This window comes from Salvia hispanica, chromosome 2 (genome assembly GCF_029641045.1).
Source record: "Salvia hispanica isolate PSC_SH4W2 chromosome 2, Shi_PSC_v1, whole genome shotgun sequence".
Taxonomy (NCBI): Eukaryota; Viridiplantae; Streptophyta; class Magnoliopsida; order Lamiales; family Lamiaceae; genus Salvia; species Salvia hispanica.
The window spans coordinates 36,133,432-36,152,239 of NC_142693.1; the positions used below are offsets into that span (position 1 = coordinate 36,133,432).

Genomic DNA, 18,808 nt, shown 5'->3' on the forward strand with positions numbered 1-18,808 from the left:
ATGGTTGAACTAACTCTCTATCAAATTGAATCCAATTTAAAGTTGAGATATATTGTTAGATCAATTTTTCAGGTGATAAATAGTTCTAGATGAGTTAAAGCTTTAACTCACATGATCGATGATCTGCTATAATACCATGATAAAAGTTCATAAAATTCAGCTTATTGGTGATAAGCAATAACCCATGATAGTCAGTTATAGTCGTTTCAGTAAACTCTTTAAATCGATATGTGAAATGTTTATTTATTCCATTTGCTAGTAACAAAGTAAATCTTGCACTATCAGTACAATATTATCAAGGTTTAATCAATTGACCAAGCAAATAACTTATGCAAACAACCTGAAAGTCTATGTATCCTTTGAAATAATAAGCCAAATGCACTCCACCAAAAAAGAATATTTGAAGAAAATAAGAGAGAACGGTGTTGAAAGTAAACATATTGTTAATTTAGATTAAATTTGTGGATCATGGTTACCTAGAGGCTAGATTTATAATAAAAAACTATCCATTTATAATTCGGATTTATTAAAAGTTGTGAACTTATTATGTTAATAATGTTGTTTCAAGACGGCTAACAAGTTATAGATTTTAATTTTTATGGATTCATTTAACAATTTTATTATAGGATCTTTGTATTTAATTTAGTACTCCTTATATTGCAATGCAGCGTCGACATTTGTTCTCTCTCCTACAGCCACTGCTACTAGTCTTATAAGCACGTGGGAAATCGTGCCCAAAGAAATTAATAATCTTAATTGTGTCATTAGCACGTTGGCGTTCACATGCAGAGTAAAACAAAATAGGGATTCATACCACAGTCCACAAATCCAAAATCAAATCTTCTCTACTAATAATAATAATTAATTAATTCGGTTTACATTATAAAACAAATTTGCAGATTAAAGGTTTCATTAGTCATATGATTGCATCATTAGTATTTTCAAATTACGAAAACATTTTGCTTTATTTTTTCCTAAGCATTTGGTCTTCCTGGGACCCACATCAGGAGATGATGTGCTTGCGTCAGCATGTCATCAGTTTGACTGCACATCTTTCCAAGTGGGATTCATGTGGACTAATGATAATCTTAAATCTTAATTATCCTTTAGGAAATAGTCTATATTTAGAAAAACAAATTTCTTCTTCATTCGCGAATGTACTACTATTAAAATTTGTAATTTCTGGAGTAATCTTTCCTAATGGAGCTTTTGGGAAAATTCTTTTTCATTAAAAAGTGATCAAAATTTTATAATTACGGCGCAATATTAACACTCGTGAAATTCAAATTATGCATATACTTACACATTTAGTTACAAGTTAGTCAAAAAAGAAGCAAATAAAACTAAATTTCTGTAATTTAAAAGATACTACTAGTCTCCGTTAATGAGAATTAAGCCCAACCTTTTATTTTTTATGTATATGTTACAACAAAACTATTAGAATGCGAAACTCTACATTTTTCAAAATCTTCTTTATTACATTTCGGAAGATCCAATCAAAACTCTGTATAAACAAAACTACTTTAAATTAGATCTAAAAAAGAAAGAAAAATATTTTTTTCTATGATCACCTTTAGCATCTATGGAGGGACCTCCTTAAAAATTCAATGGTCCTTAACGATTTTGGCGCACAAGACATACATTGTAATCTCTCTCTCTCATTATAGATATACTCATATACTATAATTATATATATATATCTTCTTGGAGATAGTGCAGTTGTCAAATCTCTTTGGTTGCCTGAGATGCAAGAACAACCTTGCACGAGAAGAAAGGTAGCACAATTTATTTCCTTATTAAAGTTTTAAGGGAAATTAAACTTTTTATTGTCTTGTTATTTAAATCAATGAAAAAGAAGCAAAAAAAGAGGTTTTCAATTTAAAGGAATCATCTACCTAGCTTCACCTCAAGATCTATTTACATAGTGTGTTTCACATTCCTTCGACATTTGGAATAAGGCATCTCTTTTATTTCAAATTTTTGAAACTTTCTATTTTTTGGGGATGTGACGTTTATTGTTGTTAAAAGAATACTTATGTAACGTAATTCATTATCATTAAATGTATGGAATAATTTTTTATATTCAAACCATCATGTATTCCATGAGAAAATATAGGATAAAGTTGTGAACAAATTTACACAAACACATATGTACGTCAAAATTACGAATTAAAATGAGCAAGTTTATATTTTCGTTAAAAGAAAAAGAAGGAAAAAGTTGGGTACCCTATGATTGGATCAGACATAGAAAAACGAAAGTGGAAAAAATAATTGCCGTATGATTAAATTGGAAATAGAGAAATGATTGATATGAAGTATGAACTGATTTATGTCAGTGTACGATAAAATTTCAAACAAGCGCCGTGTCGCTTTTTTAGCCACTTCATTATAGCAATAGTAGCTACTAGTAAGAAACATTAATAAATAAAATAAAATAATACTATTAGCATTTGAGTATCCAATGCAATCCTATGTGATGGCTATGGTTCCCTACATAATATTTTAGCTAGGTTTAATTTTGGATTCAGTGTACAAATGCCTCGATCTAGTTATTTTTATTGGAATTATTGCATAAAGAAGCAATGATTTAGTAACTTAATAAAGTTTATACTAGAAACCACTACTTATATAATGAGAAAAATATATTTTTTGACATTTTCAAATACACGTAGAATCTATAAATTAAAATGGCACACATAATTGAAACTGATTCTCGAGTAGCAGAAGAGGTAAAGTTACACCAAAATAGCAAAAATTTCTGACTATTATTCTCTCTGTGTGTACAGTGTGCACTATATATGGATATGGATGAATTATTAAAGTAAATTCCAAACTAAGGTGCTGAAACTTGTAAGAAAACAATATACACAATTCTCTGAGTTAATGCGAATAATTTGGTTAGTTGACTTAGATTCCTTAATGCATTATACTTTTGTCGTTTCGTTTAGAGTAAATTAACAAGTTAATTTAAACACGTTGCTCAAATTTATTTGCCTTTTTTTAATTGAATTCTAACAACACAATTTTTCGATGCTGATCACGGATATTGTTTGTTAGACTTGTCTTATTATGATTTTGTTACGTAATTAACATAGAAAACTAATTAAATAGTAATCCACTAGTGGCATCATATCAATGTGTCGAAATGTGCAACACATTTCACCACTAGACAGCCAACGAGATTAACGAACTATACCACAAAAGCAATGTGGACAATTAAACATGTCAGATAAAAATAAGTATATTAATCCATATTAGCATTTTATCCTCTGAATTCTGAGTAAAATCTGAGCATACTGTCGCATGATATGATGTGTCCAACCAATCACAATCACAATTGTAAATTTTAAGCAATCATTTATAACAGAGTGCAATCTTGTAGGAGTATAATTAATCTGTCTTATATTTGCAAATACATAAAAAAAGAGAAAAAAAACTTATATGGTTAGTAGCAGTAGAAAAAGGACCAAATCTGGGCGGCGTAATTAGCTAATTTGGAGTTTGGTTGTGACACACAGCACCGAATTGATCTCATATGAGTTTGAAATATTGAAATGAAAATGGTGTGTACATAATGTTATAATTTGATAATAAGGCCAAAGATTTAGGAGAATGTGACACGTCAGTAGAGGAGAATATATCCTTTGCTTGCGAGGAGAGTGAGCTCGCGGACCCCACTTCCGAGTCTGCTTTCGGTAGTTCTCTCTCTCCAACTCTTTATCTTGGACCCAAAAATTCCCATGTCACGTCACACGACATAGACTTGTAAGTAGCCGCGATTTCTGACGCCCACCCTTCTCAGATTCATCTCCTCCATCTCAGCCGTTGATTGTTCCCGCGTGGGTCCCAACTGCACCCCTCTTGCTTATGCGTGGGCCCCCCTGCCACTCAGTGTTTCTAGTGAGTGTGCCCCACCCCCTCCCTCCCCTTTTTCTTCCTTCTTATTCACTATCTCCTCCCTTCCCCATTCTTCCCCAACCCCATTCCTCCTCTCTCTCCTTCACTCACTCTCTCTTGTATTCCATGGGCATTACCTCTCTTCAAGTTTGCATGGATTCTCCCGATGACTGGTTGCAGGTATTGCCATTGCATTTCTACCTCTTTACATCGTCATTACAAGTGTGGAAACAATAGTTGTTCCATTTCTAAAAACCACAATGCCACTAAGTTTTACAATGTTATTACAAGTGTGGAAACAATAGTTGTTCCGTTTTGGAAAATGCTGACACACAGCATTGCATTTTGCAGGGAACAATTTCCGAGGACGGCGGCACAGGATTGGAATCTTCCTCACCAATCACTACACCGACAGGTGGCAGTGGAGGCGGCGACGACATGCTGGCGTGCAGCCGGCCGCTGATCGAGCGGCGCCTCCGTCCGCAGCACGAGCAGTCGTTGAAGTGCCCGCGCTGCGACTCCACACACACCAAATTCTGCTACTACAACAACTACAGCCTCTCCCAGCCGCGCTACTTTTGCAAGACCTGCCGCCGCTACTGGACCAAAGGCGGCACCCTCCGCAACATCCCCGTCGGCGGCGGCTGCCGCAAAAACAAAAAACCATCCTCCAAGAAGCCCTCCTCCTCCTCCGCCGACTCCCCCTCCCCCTCCCCTCTCCAGCCCAGCGCCGCCATGTCTCCCCACCTCCCCTACGGCTCCACCGACCTCCACCTCGCCTTCCCCGAACAGCTCCACTTCCACGCCTCCGCCGCCGCCGCCGCATTGTACGGCGCAAACCCTTCCTACATGCTTGACAATCCCACCCCAATTGACTTCATGGACAACAAATACGAAGCCCTTTTAGGCGGCAGCGGCGGTGGCCATGATGCCTACAATATCAACCCCGGCGAGGGCTATGCAGCCGGAATGCCGCCTCTCTTCTCCCAGTTCGGATTCGATCACGGCAACCATAATGTGCTAGAGAGGCTCATGCTTCCCTATGATAATCAGCTCGACATCGTTGAGTCCAAGCCTAACTCCAAGATTTTGTCGTTGGAATGGCACGATCATCAGCATCAGCACCATCATCAGCAGCAGCAGCAACAACAACAACAGCAGCAGCAGGCTTGTAACTCGGATGCGGGGAAGGATTCTTTCGGTTATGGTTTTGGGTCGTGGACCGGGTTGATGAATGCATACGGCTCATCCGCAACGAATCCTTTAGTTTAAGTAATCATATGATCAGTTATCTTAATCTAAGTGTTGCTCTTGAATTAGGGTTTCCTCGTTATCATATGTCTATCAAATCAAATGAGAGCTTGATTAACTAGGCTAGAATAGTAACTTTACTCAGTTTTTTTTTTGGTGGTTTTAAATTTGAATATGCCTGGGTTCATGTATCTTTTGTTCCCACTGTTTTAATTTAATTTTTGTAGCTGAGTGTGAATGGGAAATGTGGGAGTCTTTGATCAGTATGATTAATTTATTTGGTGTGTTAATATTATAAGAAAATTCAAAGACGGACTTGAGATTTGGTAAAAGTTCGAGGAAGATGATGTAGTACTTTTATATGAATATGTAAAGAATGTTTTTGGCATAGTTTGTGAAAAAGAGAGTCGTTTTGAGTGCTTAGGGAAATGGGAAAGTATAACATGAAAGTACAGTTCTTACTTCTGATTGGATTATTAAAGATTTCAATTCAAACACATTGACAATAGTACTATTCTAAATTCCAAACCATTTCGGTTTTATCAAAAATATTCATGAAAAATCAGTTGTCACTTTGTGTATATATATGCACATATGATCAAATTATACTTATAATCATTCATCAAGAACAAGAATTTATCCAACTAATATTTCAATGGAATTAATTACTGCAAAACTCACAGAGTTTGATTTTTGATAGTGGAGAGGGAAAAGCAGCAAACTACAAGTTCAAAAAATACTAGCAGCAGAAAAATCCTCTTCCCTGCTTTCAACCTCCCCCAAAACTATGGGAAATGGCTATAGCCACAACAACTAGGATTATTCAAAACTAGCATACTTACTAAGAGGAGCCTGCCACAGAGCTGATTTTCTCAAGAAAACCTCTGATCTCCTTCTCCAACTTATCTCTCATCTCCGGAGAAAGATTACTGCCCGCTTTCTCCAGAGTCGATTTCATCATTTCTACGTTCTGCTTTATGAGAGCGATGTCAGGCGCTTCTCCAACCTTGGTGGTTCGGTTCTTGCACGCACCCACATGCACAGGCACAAAGGTTTGCAGCTGCGGACTAGTTTTAATCTTCATCTTTGGGGGATCTGGCGTGCTGCTGTCAAGACTGAAATTGAGGAGTGATTCTCCAAATGGGTGGCTCTTCTCCAAACTCCGAAATGCAAATCTAGCATAAGAGCTTCTTTCATATACAATCTTGACGCTATCATCACTTGCAAACTCGATCTCAGATTCCTTCAACAATCCGAACCTGGAAAATGTTGCTACCAGCGTTTCTTTGAGAGGCACGCTTCCTGGGGCAAAGTTTAGAAGAACACTGCCTCCATCCAATTCACCACTCTCGTTTTTATTTCGCCTCTTCCTCTGAGTTTGACCATCAGGTGGAACATGACTCCCCTCGGATGTGGCTGTTCCTAAGAGGGCTGTATCCAAAACATTACCATTCAAATCCGGAATACTTGGAGCTACTTGACAAGCGGTCTTCTCTTTTCTCCTTCGTTTCCTAAGTTTGGGATTACCAGAAGAGAGAAGAAAGCTTCCCATCTGAAGTGAGTGCTGAATAAATGAGCTCATTGTAACAGAATTCGGTGCTTGGGCTGTAAAGTCCCCCTTTAGACCTTGATGAATGTCATTCACCCCATTATTGGCCGAGGTGTTTTGGAAGGTCAGTGGCACATCCTTGGATGATGAATCTGAGGCAGAGTTTATGTGGTTAAGACCATTTATGGTAGGAGAGATTAACCCTTCCATCTTAATCTTCTGTTCTGGTAAAGGAGTAGCTAGATTTGAAGTAGGTATTCCAACCGGTATATGATCCATGGGAGTAACTACATTCGAAGTAGGCACTCCAACCGGTATATGAACAACGGGAAAGCCTGGATGGATTCCATTCATATCTGGTAATATATGAATTGAGTTTGTATCAGCTAGCCCAGGATTTGACCCGACCCACTTTTGGGGAGTTTTGCTGCTTTTGAATAGATTTGAGCAAGCCTGATGGAAGCTAATCATCCATGGGCTTTTCGGGTAAATGTTTGGCAAAGGATTTTGTACAGACTGCAAACCTGCTGGTGTGCTTTTTTCTTTCACTTCTTGGTTCCCAGATTCTCTCCCAACTTGAATACCTGTCATCTGTTCTACAACTTGTTCCTTCTTTTTCCTACCCCTCTTTCGAACAACAATATCTTTCGCTTTCTGATTTCCGGCATTCTCTGCACTCTCTTTTGCAGATACAGTGTTGGCATTTTCTAAACTACCTGGTGCAAGATTTGCTTCTTGGTTCTCAGATTCTTTCCCAACTCGAGTACCTGTCATCTGTTCTACAGAATTTGTCACTTGCTCCTTCTTTTTCCTACCCCTCTTTCGAACAACAATATCTTTCGCTTTCTGATTTCCATCTATGGCATCCTCTACACTCTCTTTGGCAGATGCAGTGCTGGCTTTCTGTTTCTTCGATTTTTTAAACACTTTACTTCCTTCCACCTGCTTGTCAGCTTCAAGAACTAGTGCTGGCTGGTCCCCACCAACCTCGGAGGCAATATCAACATCTACAAAGGCAAACATTCTGAAACTACAGTAGAACCTTTTGAGTGAATCGGAATATTTACTTCTGCTTATATAAGAACAATCACGAGCTGAAGAGGAAAGTTCAGCTAGCAATTCGGCAGAACAAGCACTAATGTCATCTGCTTTGCTGACTATATGCCGTTCCTTGGAAGGTTTGTTTGTACCTCTCTTCCGTGAATCCATGCCACTGCAACTACCCTCTAGGACAGAACTTTGCGCCAGATCCTCTTTTTCCCCTCCCTTGATCGCATCCACATATGGATAAGATAAATATCTGCTCTTCTTCCTTTCCCGCGATTCCATGCCTTTATCTGAGGACGTTAATTTATCATCAGGATTCTTCTTCTTGCTATACGTCCTGGTTTTAGTAACATTGCCACCATTGGCTTCCACAGAGTTTCCACCATCTCCAAATGTATTCATATGGTTTTCATCATTCACATCTGACCTGAGCAGCTGCAGAGGCAACTCAAAATGGCCAATGGAACGATAGAATGGTGACAAACGACTCTTCATGACCATCAACTCAATTTTACCAGGTACATTTATGGATCGGGCAAGATCCTTGATTTCTGCAACAAATGTTGCAGGCTGGAACTGAGATAACGACACATCATCAAACATGCTTGCTTTCTGCTTTGGCATAAAATTTTCTTCTTTAGTTTTCACGGACCACTGGGAATCAAGTGGTTGACTGTCCTTTGCAAAGCACGGGCAAGTCATCTTCAACCGCACACGGAACCCAATCTCACATACAGCCGTCTCAACTGAATTAAAAAAGACTCTGGAGTTATTTTGCCCCGAAATCTGTTCAAAGTACTCAACAAAAGGCCTTAAATCAGCATTGTCACACCAAACAATACTTGAAGTGCCATAGTATTTAACAAGGCATCTAAGCTTTGCCATATCTCTCGGAGCTGGCGAAGGATAGCATACCATACCTGGCCACCATGACTGGGTTTTGGTTCTAATCCATACAATATCACCATTATCATACGTGTGTTCACGTTCACCAATAATGTCTTCTTCCTTTTCATACATGGACCTCCAATATCTATTACCATTGGAGAGGGTGCCATTTTCATAGGGCAAGGAATCGTGCTTGAAGTCACTCTCCCCGGATGTGTATTGCACAGGGTGGTCCAAACCATCATCAGAAATTCCACCCAAGGGACCAAAAACTTCCACAAACAAATTAATGCTGTTTCCAGAAACTTCTATCTTTGTTGGCGATCCGGGCTCATGAGGGTGCAACACATCATCACACGTCTCCATGGGAGCCTCAACCTCCCCATTGCGAAAACGTTCATCACAATGTAAAGTGTCACCTAATTTTCCCACATATTCCTCAACCTTAGCACTCTGATCCCCATCAGTCCCACTAAATGTCAACTCCTCTTTGAACACCGGAAAATCATTATCGCGCACATCATTCCCGTGCAATGGAACCAACATCTGTTCATTAGAATAACCATACACGGACACTTCACTCATCCTATCATATCCAACAACACCATCAACCCCATCATTACCGAATAGCCTTGGTAGTTCAAGATTTCTTAATTCATTTGGACTACCACAAGCATCAGCCACGCACTTATCATTAATTAAATCACTTAAATAACCAACGAGGCTCCCATCTTCTAGGACTTCACTACAAAATAATTCATCCTGACTCAAATTCGACTCCAAGAAACCCTCTTCTAGGGTTTCTGGCTTCTTCCCACTTTCCATTTCAAGAATGTGCCACAAAGATCACACCTTTTTCCCATAAAACACGCATCCAATTCAAAGCTGTTAAGAGAAAGAAAACTCAAGTCAAATAGTTTCCCATCATTTTTTACCACACAAAAAAGTCAAAGATCCTAACAATTTACATGAATATAAAACAAAGAAGCACATGCAGTTTTAAACAAAATTAGACATAATAGGAATGTAGAATAACCCACCAAATTAAATACCGTAAATCACACTACAAAAAGAGCAACTGCAAGCAAATTAACAGCATTTATAAAGAAGAAGAAAAAAGCACAAAAAAAATGATATCATGGCGAAAAATGAAACCTGTAGCAAAAAGCGGAGCATCTATATTTTGCCGAAATCAGTCATGGGTTGAGAGAGAAGAGGTCTAGGAGAGAATGAGAGAGTAAAAAAGTTGTGATGTTTTCTGGGACTGAGTAAACAGAATTCACTGAAGATGACGACTATATACTTACGGGAAATAAATGCATTCATAAAGTGTGAGTTAATTAATGTGTATTTCTATTACTCCATTTTCTAATTATTAGTTTTAATTAGAAAATTACACGGGAATTATTCAATTAATTCATATTTTATGTACTCGGCCAACAAAATTAATTGCTTAGTATGGAGTATATTTCTTAAAATAGGGAATAAGGATAAATATTAATTTTGATTCCAACGTATTAATTGCATCCTAAAACAAAAGATTATTATTAGTAGTAGCATTATTAAAGCACAATTTTTTAATAAATCCACAAATATTTGCGACAATATCTTCAAACTCAACTCAAGTCGTCATATCCATCCCATACAGTCATACACATTTATAAATAGGATGGTATGAAATTTCATGGTTTTAACTTTCACCACACACTAGAGGAATCTATTTCTTGCTAATTGAACTCCAAGATTCATATTTTACGTCGAAAATATTCACTCTAGACTTAAATGATAGTAATATATTATTAAAAGAAATAAAAATGTAAAATTTATAAATTAACTCTGGTTTTAAGCAAAGTCTATAATCCATTTACATACATGAGCTAAAAACTAATCCACTGTATCAGAAAATCTTCTTTTTGCTTCAAGTTAAGAAAATGAAGGTGAGGTTGCAGCTTCAAATCGACACACGCTGTCGTATATGTTTCCGTTGATGAGCTTCGCAGCCAAACGCTGGTTCTTCACCATCGCCACCTGCATATATATTCATAAGCTTCACCAAGAATCGATTTTTATTGAAGAAAGATTCGATTTTTATCATTAAAAGAATCGATTTTTATTGAAGAAAGATTCGATTTTTATCATTAAAAGAATTGATTTTTATTGAAGAAAGATTCGATTTTTATGTGACCTTGAGAGCGTCGCATTTGAACTTTGCGTTGAAGTTCGTATGCAGAGCTCGTCCCATCCCTTCGAGAACAACCTGGAACCAAGCACAGTATATCATAAACTGTTGCAACTTTTGTTGTGGATAAAGAAGAGTGTAGCAGTTACCAGGTCAGCATCCTTGGCAGCAGCAGCCAGCTCCGAGCTCACTTGTCGCAGGTCTATGCAAGGACTTCCACACCCGTTCTCGACCACCATCAATGGTACTGACAGCGAGCTTTCTCTGGGGCTATCTTGGATGTTGATCATTGCATCCACCAGTAGCCCCCCGGCTTCAGCTGCTGCTCGGAGAATGTCACAATGCTGTTCAGAATCCGAGTCAGTATACTTCGTTCCCCAAGAAAAACAAGGTAGTTGTGCATAAAAGGAGGCGAACCTTAGCAGCCTCAGCGACGATTTCAGGTAGCTCCATTGCAGTAACATCGTTGAGGGCGGGAAGGGAGTTGCCGACCAGCACTACCTGCGAAAGAAGACAAATGTCTAAAAACATTTTATCTTAAAATGGAGATATTAAGAAGATAAAACATACCTCAGTCCCTCGTCGGAGAAGTTCCCTTGCAAGTGGAAGCATTCCCAAGACGATATCAGCACCGGAGTTGTCTACAAAAAGCAATGCTCTTTTATATTTGTGAGGTTTCTTTTCTGCAGAACCGAACATTCTCTCTTTGAAAACATCAAAATCGTCCACCTTAATATATGCATAAACCAAATATTAACATCAGAAATTTGCTGACATGAATTAAAACCAAAAAAATATAAAATAAATACAGTTAAACCAACCCGCCAAGGTCTTTGCATCTTGTCGCGACTCATTCTATATATCTCAATAATTGTGCCCTTATGGTAGAGATCAACACAGGCACGGGATCCCCAGTCGAAGATGTTTGCAGCAAGTACTCCTTCAATTAATGTAAGCAATCTTGACTCCTGCAGACAAGAAAATGATTCCAAATACAGCAAGAAAGAAAGATAAAAGAAAACATAAATTCCTTAACAAGAAGATAGTGGGCAGTCTCCATAGCTAAACATGTAATTTACGCTCGTGCCATGACTAATTTCCAAGTGAAACGGAGTTTAGGCAAAGAGAGAGTATGCTAATCTCTCGACCTTCAAGCAGTGGGAAGCTATTATGCATACCTCATCCATACTGTCGAGTTCCATTAACAGATCTTGCAGAACTGCAAGTGATGCCTCGTTTTCCCTGTTAAAAAGATGGAAGCAGAAGGTAATAAGAATAATATTTACATCGATATGATTTCCAAGAAACCCTATTTAATGATGGACTATAAGTGATTTCGAGATATGACAAAATCAGTACCAAAAAAACTGAATCATCAATACAAACATACGTTTGTTTACCGAATATTCGATGGATCAAAATTATACCTCTGTTTAATGCTTCTGTAGGCATCATGGAAATGAAACTCCCTCAAGCACTCTTCTCTTAGTTCCAAGAGGTTGGCCAGTCCCAACTTCCCATATGCTGCTGGCTCCTCCATCAACCTATAAGGTATTTAAGAGATCGTAAGACGAGGAAACAAAAGTAAAAATGAAACATGCAATCAATTGTAACATTCTGTAAGTTCTCAGCTATCACCATTTAAGGAACTTGCACTCAAAAACACTTCTATCAAACTTAAATCTTTTAATAAGAAAGGCCCAAGATATATAGAGCTAAAGTAATCAACATATCTGCACCTTGCAAGGTGAGCAGAGAATGCACGAGCAAATGCATCACCCCTTCGCTTGGCGTCATCGGTACCACCTTCACTAGCTACAGCCTGCACTCATACAAGGATCACGAGGACCATGATTTCGTAACCAGCATATCACAAAACCATTTATTCAGGATCAACAGAATAATTTTAAATCATAATGCCCACAGAAGTTTACAGAAATAGCAGAATCAGTAAGAAAGTTCCGACTGTATTCAACCTTAGTATACAACTGAGTAGAAGGTCTCTGTATAGTGATAAATCAACATGATATTGATGGACGAATGTGTGGATGCTGAGTAATGAAGGTCGTGGAAACTTCTCATTGATGTGAAAGTACTGATAAGGAACTTAGAAAATTAACGTTAAAATCCAGATGGTCAAGACATTAATATTTGTAGATTTGGATTCAACCTTGCAATTAGAGAAAATTCCTCCACAGACTTGAAAATTATTATGCTAAAAGAACCCTCCAAATAAGTGGACATGATAAGTAAGCTAAGTTGTGGGATTTTATACATCAATAAATAGTTGGTGCATGTAAGCAGGCAATACTTCTTTCTAGGATTGAGGATGGCAAGAAATTTAATACTAATATCCTAAAATCCGAAGTACCTTATCAACAAGGTCGGGCATATGTTCGGACAGCACTTTAAACCAATACCTAAACAGCAGTGGACAAAAATTATATAAACTTAATATACTTACGGTATCAAAACAGAAGAAAATATACATATACTTATATAACACTTACTCTAACTCTCCATGATCTGAAAGGTCTATAGTGTTGGGCTCATATCTGTAAATGAAGATTATTCGTCAAAGGGTTCGAATAATCAAATAAGAATGCAGCAATCACAATATACATGTAAGATAAGGAGGCTCATTAGTTAGCTCACGTTTTTGGGTCAGCCAATAAAGGAAACACCTCCAAACTTGGTATAAGATGGAGAACGCCAACATTCAATTTGCTAGCGTCGGGGCGTAAGCTATCACCCCTGGATGACGGAACTTCGAAGCCTCCAAGGCCAGTAGTTCCTGGAGATAACATTGGAACAGGAGCAGTGATTTCAGTTCCCTTCAGCACAAACTTCTCCATCCATGATATCTGCAATCATACAGTTTTTCACATGCTAATGGAGTTCCTAGAAATGTTAAATGCAGAATATAAATCCTGAGAATATATGCATCTTTCTTTAGAAATCCTTTTCACTTAAGGACCAAAATATTTGAAGAATAAGAAAAGGCAGTTAAGAATATATTCTAACAGATACTATTAATTATTAATATATTATTTATTTACATGTGCTGAAGATAATTAACTGACACTTATTCTGCTTTCTTTGCTTATAGCCATCAAAATATATGCACATTGCATAGGATATTGCCAATACAAGTACAGGAGAAGTGGAGGGCACTAATCATATTTATTGTTTCATGCTATCACTATCCTATTTTACAAATTTGTAAGCACATCTAAATGTCAAGGGAATCAGTCATCAATGTAGAAATATAATGGAGTAGAAATTATGGCTAAATAATTGTTGTGTGTGTGTGTGTGTGTGAGAGAGAGAGAGAGGGAGGGAGAGAGAGATCAAAACAGAACTCAGCAGATTCAGAAACCAAAATGTAGGAAAAGTAATAAGACAAATATGCTCTAAATATCGAAACCCACCTTCTCATTCAGATCTCCTAAAGGTGGACCATGGACATTTCCTCCAATGTACGGCGCACCCATCGGGAACCTTTCTACAAACTGATGGACCAAGAGGTCGTCTAATCCATGCTTTTCATAGCTTAGAAATGCACCTAAAGCACCCAGAAAGCCTTCATGCCTCAAAAACATTGCTTGTGCTTGTCCCTTAGACCTAAACATTGGTAACACAACAGAAGCTTACTACACTAATAAAGCAATACAGTCATTAATTATTAGATAACTAATCAGGAAGAGAAGACTAATATCTAATGCAAAAACAATAATTCAACGAAAGATTAAAAAAGAAGTAAATATTAAAAATATTACCAGAAGTGAACAGCAAATGAGATTGTGTCCATGGTGTAGGCATGGCCCCTAATGAAAAATCCTCCAAAAAATATACGCTTAAGCCCAAAACGCAATGCATTTAAGTAAGATATCTGCAAATAACAGAATCAAATCAGATGAAACCCCAAAATATGTACTCCCTCCGTCCCAAGATATTTGATTGACTTCTTTTTTGCACTCGTTTTGAAAAAATTGCAATAAATAGTTAGAGTGGATAAATAATAACGTAAAAGCGAGAATAATGTAGAGAAACATCTTATCAACATTATTCTCGCTTTTACGTTACTATTTATCCACTCTAACTATTTATTGCAATTTTTTTAAAACTAGTGCAAAAAAGAAGTCAATCAAATATCTTGGGACAGAGGGAGTAATTCTTTAAGCTGCTCCTATTTGATAGGCAACCAGTAACTGTAGAATTGCTTATTTAAATGAGGGAAACAAGATTGGATAAAATATGTGGTCTATACCAATAAGATTTGCAAACCACTATACCGATAAGCTTTGCAACCATACTTGCCTGGCCTATGTTATAAGAAATCATTCTTAAGAGAGACAGAGATATGTCTTCAGGTCTGTAGTCATCAATCTCCTTATTTTCAGAAATAGCCTTGCCAAAACTAGAAGCAATAGTCGATGCAGAAAGACCGATCTGTTGAAAATAATGTACCAATTATATAAAACTCAACTATTGAGGCAACAAACCGTAAGGAAAATTTGCCTTCAAGGTGATATATGCATATATGTAATTTAATAAAATGGTCATAAAGACGGGACATTCTGCTATAGTTTAAGTATAATAAATACCCTTACCTTGGAGTAATCCATTCCTCCATATATATCCCCAACAAGCATATCAATAGTTCTGTTATCTCCCCGTTGGCTCAGCTCCAAGAGTTCATCAAAACTAATTAGAGGACAGTAAAATAAAGAATAAGCATTAGAATGCAAAGAAGGGAGTTCAGAAAAGTAAAATGCAAACCACCAGATGACAACCTTTTACACTTCGTCAAAAGCTTTCCAAGACCCCAGTATGTGCCACCGCCAACATTTGTTCCACTAACACGCTCAAAAACACCTTCCCCGTCAACCTGTAACCCAGTAGCTTGAATTTACACTAAATCAGTAGTAGAGATTCTGCGCAGTGAAACAAATAGAGTGATAAAATAAGATAATACCTTGATTATACTGACACCAGATCCTATATTTACGAGAAGATATGGATACAAATCATTGGAGTCAAGCTGCACAAACTCTTTCCGTCCCTCCATATGTGTAAAAGCTTCATGTCGAATCGCCTGCATAAAGCACAATAGAATTGGGAATAGAAAGATAGAAATGCCAGAGGTGCTGAATCAAAGGCTGACAGACTCAGAACATAAATTGCATATGTAAGAAGGAACTGATTTGCATATTATCTATTCATGATGGAAGGAAATGAAATCGTACCTTGAGCAGATAATTTGCACCTGAAACAAGGCAATTCATTTCATCCTCTTTTTCTATGCTTATACCAAGCTTATCCTTGAACAGATCAGCAAATTTGTATGCACCACCACCTGTTGCCTTCATCCAATATTTTCAAATTAATGGGCATAAATGTCCTTGTCACACATATCATCAACTTCTATAAGTTCTCGTAAAAGTAAGCCACAATTCTAACATGTGAACATACTTCACAGAACAGAAAATGATTGGAAAAATTAACAGACATAAACAGTCTCTTCACCCCTAAACCTATCAGCATTTTTTGAGTTTACAGAAGTTCAGGAAAAGTAGAATTAATTACACAACAACAAGGTAAGTGCAGTATTGAAGTGTAATGAAAAGAATGAATTGTTTTATCTAATTTTGCACATATAAGGAAATGCATGGTCAACCAAGCACATAGACAACTCAATCACAAAAGAAAAGATATCTAAGAGATTTTCTCCATATATTTTACCATATGTTTTCTACTAAGACAACACCTTCAGTGAACTAGCTTGCAACACATTAGAGAAGCTCCAGCTAGTACGTAAAGAAATACCTTAATTACAGTGTTCTCAGTATTTGGACCCTCAGTTTGCCAACTACGTGAATCCATTCCTGCAATCAAACATCAGAACTTAATATCCACATGGAGCTTTGCAATGAGCAACACTTTCTAAAGCAGGATCTGTTAAATCTTCATGAGATAAGTTAGAAAGGTACCACCACGATGGAGCTGCTTAGAGTAGATGAAATCCAAGCATTCGTTGATCTTAGCTGTCTCAAATTTTACAAAGTGCAGCCTACCACCAAGAATTGGGAAGCTCCTTCTATTGAAATTGGTGATACCCAGTCTTGCCTTGATTATCTTTCTCCGCCTGTCATTTACTGGTTGGTTCTCGTGTCTTGAGAAATATACCAACTTAATGAGAGATCCTGCCGATGTCATTTAGATTCCGACTTAAGAACAGCATTTATAAGTTTAATGCATGTAACTTAATGACGTGCCAGCCAAATTTAACTTAATATGATATCCTCAAAATCGAGTGACATACAATACTTTCTCAAATTGGCTATTGGAACACCATCATGTAACATAAATTCATGGATCTCCTCAAAACAATAGGAACACAGTTTAAGTAGTTTGGTGTTAGCTACAAGATATGCATAGAATGGCATCCACTGAAATCAACTACATTCTAAAAGTGAACCCCAAGAATCTTCCAGGAAGTCAAACTCAAAAGCTGATATTTAGCTAACTTTCTAGTAATATATGGAATCTTTTCAAAACAACTTTCAACATAAACATTGAGCATATATTCCACAATCACATATGTTGGAAAGTAATAAAGATGGAAACATAGAAAGCTGCAACTAGAAAACCGCACCACTTCCCAATTTACAGAAATTAGCACACAGAACACACACTAGGAAGGCTCACAAACAAATCTACGCAAACGCCACGGTAAAGTAAAACAGTCAATATCCGCATCCACCATACAAACTACACGCACAGCTATCTTGTCCCACCAGCTAAAACCAATGAGCACATACAAACTATCCACATATACATAAATCTTGTCCCACAAGCTAAAACCAATATGCTCATAAAGAGCTACCTCCAATATCCAAAGCCAAATGCGAGATATCATCAGACTGATTAGGTAGCAGAATGGTGGGATCCTTCTCCTCGAAATTCCCCTGTATGGCAGCTCCACTGAGGTCTAGCTGCGGCCGTGACAACGACCGGTTAATCGAACTTCCAGCCATCGGTGCCATATCCTTGTCTCCCAACTGTTCTTCTTTCCCTAGAACTGTGCTGCCTCTATCCCTTCCAGTATCAAAATTGAGTTTGGAAATGTCATCAGCAAGATTATCAATATTCGAATTGCCGTCAAACCTAAGTTCTTGGTGGCCCTCTCTATCTCTTAAATTAGCCATCTTAATTACGCCAAGCGGTCTTCCTTCCTAACCCTGAGCTGTTTCCTTCTTACTCGTCAAAAGGTCCAACTTTTTTTATTAGGTCAGTTGTCCTACATTCAACTGACAGATTTGCAATTAAAATTCAAATATATAATGGTTATAATGAAAATTCAAGAAAACGCAAAACCTATATGCCCCCAGAAACAGAATTACTGAATTCGCCAAAAAGAAACAAAAAAAATTCAATCTTTTATAAGAAAAAACGAAAATTTACGAAATTAGTGTAGGTTACTAGTAGCAATAAAGGAATTCATAATTGAAAACCTACAAACTAGTGGTTATTTACGAAATCCTATGAGGATGAATGCTTTAGTTGATCGTTGAGGCATAAAAATCCTAACTTTGTTAAAGTCTAGCACACAAGTTGCGAAAATTGAAATTCAGAAAGCGAAAGTTGGAAATTTACAGAATGATAAATTTGCAGACGGTGAAAGAAGGGAAGGATTCAAGAAAGTGGGCTGAGAGGAGTTGCTGTCAGCATTTGCATTGGATTTTTTCTTGGTTTGGTTGGCGCATTACGTTAGAAGCTGGGCCAGTGGATGTACACTGCTCTGGCGAGTGCTAAATAGTACAGTGACTCATTCAAACTTTTTTTTTAGATGATTAACAATGACAATTTAAATATTAATGAAGCATAAAAAGAAAAAAAGAATAATGGGAAATTGCGCATGTGGAATTTTGTAGGTTTCTGAAAGACTCTAGTTATAAAAAATTAACACGCTTTAATTGGGGGAAAAGGGAAGA

The 18,808-nt window shown here is 37.4% G+C and overlaps 3 protein-coding genes across 5 annotated transcripts; 1 reads left to right on the plus strand and 2 right to left on the minus strand.

Moving 5' to 3' along the window:
- The first annotated feature begins 3,975 nt into the window (after positions 1–3,975).
- Positions 3,976–5,480, plus strand: LOC125214719 (dof zinc finger protein DOF5.6-like). The gene is made up of 2 exons (XM_048115854.2): positions 3,976–4,077; positions 4,249–5,480. Exons 1-2 carry the CDS (start codon positions 4,024–4,026, stop codon positions 5,167–5,169), a joined length of 975 nt encoding a protein of 324 aa, XP_047971811.1. The 5' UTR covers positions 3,976–4,023; the 3' UTR covers positions 5,170–5,480.
- A 263-nt stretch (positions 5,481–5,743) lies between these two features.
- Positions 5,744–9,910, minus strand: LOC125187865 (uncharacterized). Its single transcript, XM_048084546.2, has 2 exons — positions 9,788–9,910; positions 5,744–9,517 (listed from the first exon to the last, which is right to left on the minus strand). The coding sequence occupies exon 2, from the start codon at positions 9,455–9,457 to the stop codon at positions 5,990–5,992; it is 3,468 nt and encodes a 1,155-aa protein (XP_047940503.1). The 5' UTR covers positions 9,458–9,517; positions 9,788–9,910; the 3' UTR covers positions 5,744–5,989.
- Positions 9,911–10,405: 495 nt separating this feature from the next.
- On the minus strand, positions 10,406–18,610 carry LOC125208211 (pantothenate kinase 2-like). 3 transcript variants are annotated; one of them, XM_048107795.2, is made up of 23 exons: positions 18,471–18,610; positions 17,701–18,124; positions 16,805–17,017; positions 16,641–16,699; positions 16,061–16,177; positions 15,790–15,909; positions 15,608–15,702; positions 15,425–15,518; positions 15,132–15,263; positions 14,591–14,703; positions 14,243–14,435; positions 13,467–13,675; positions 13,322–13,366; positions 13,183–13,231; positions 12,551–12,633; positions 12,239–12,355; positions 11,990–12,053; positions 11,633–11,779; positions 11,382–11,540; positions 11,229–11,312; positions 10,961–11,155; positions 10,818–10,889; positions 10,406–10,660 (listed from the first exon to the last, which is right to left on the minus strand). In XM_048107795.2, exons 2-23 carry the CDS (start codon positions 18,020–18,022, stop codon positions 10,556–10,558), a joined length of 2,787 nt encoding a protein of 928 aa, XP_047963752.2. In that variant the 5' UTR covers positions 18,023–18,124; positions 18,471–18,610; the 3' UTR covers positions 10,406–10,555. The 3 variants fall into 3 exon arrangements, with proteins under 3 accessions (XP_047963752.2, XP_047963765.2, XP_047963758.2); XM_048107808.2 differs by having other exon boundaries at positions 17,701–18,114; positions 18,471–18,585; XM_048107801.2 differs by lacking the exon at positions 18,471–18,610 and having other exon boundaries at positions 17,701–18,462.
- Between the last annotated feature and the right edge of the window lie 198 nt (positions 18,611–18,808).

Bases quoted from the DNA above. Each gene is read 5' to 3' on its own strand.
- LOC125208211 (XM_048107795.2), bottom strand. From the start codon at position 18,022: ATGGCTAATTTAAGAGATAGAGAGGGCCACCAAGAACTTAGGTTTGAC. The intron at 14,436-14,590 runs GTAATATTTTTA...ACCAATGTTTAG, and splicing joins TCATTTGCTGTTCACTTCTG to GTCTAAGGGACAAGCACAAG. The intron at 10,661-10,817 runs GTCACATAAAAA...ATATATATGCAG, and splicing joins TCAAATGCGACGCTCTCAAG to GTGGCGATGGTGAAGAACCA.
- LOC125214719 (XM_048115854.2), top strand. From the start codon at position 4,024: ATGGGCATTACCTCTCTTCAAGTTTGCATGGATTCTCCCGATGACTGG. The intron at 4,078-4,248 runs GTATTGCCATTG...TGCATTTTGCAG, and splicing joins CTCCCGATGACTGGTTGCAG to GGAACAATTTCCGAGGACGG.
- LOC125187865 (XM_048084546.2), bottom strand. From the start codon at position 9,457: ATGGAAAGTGGGAAGAAGCCAGAAACCCTAGAAGAGGGTTTCTTGGAG.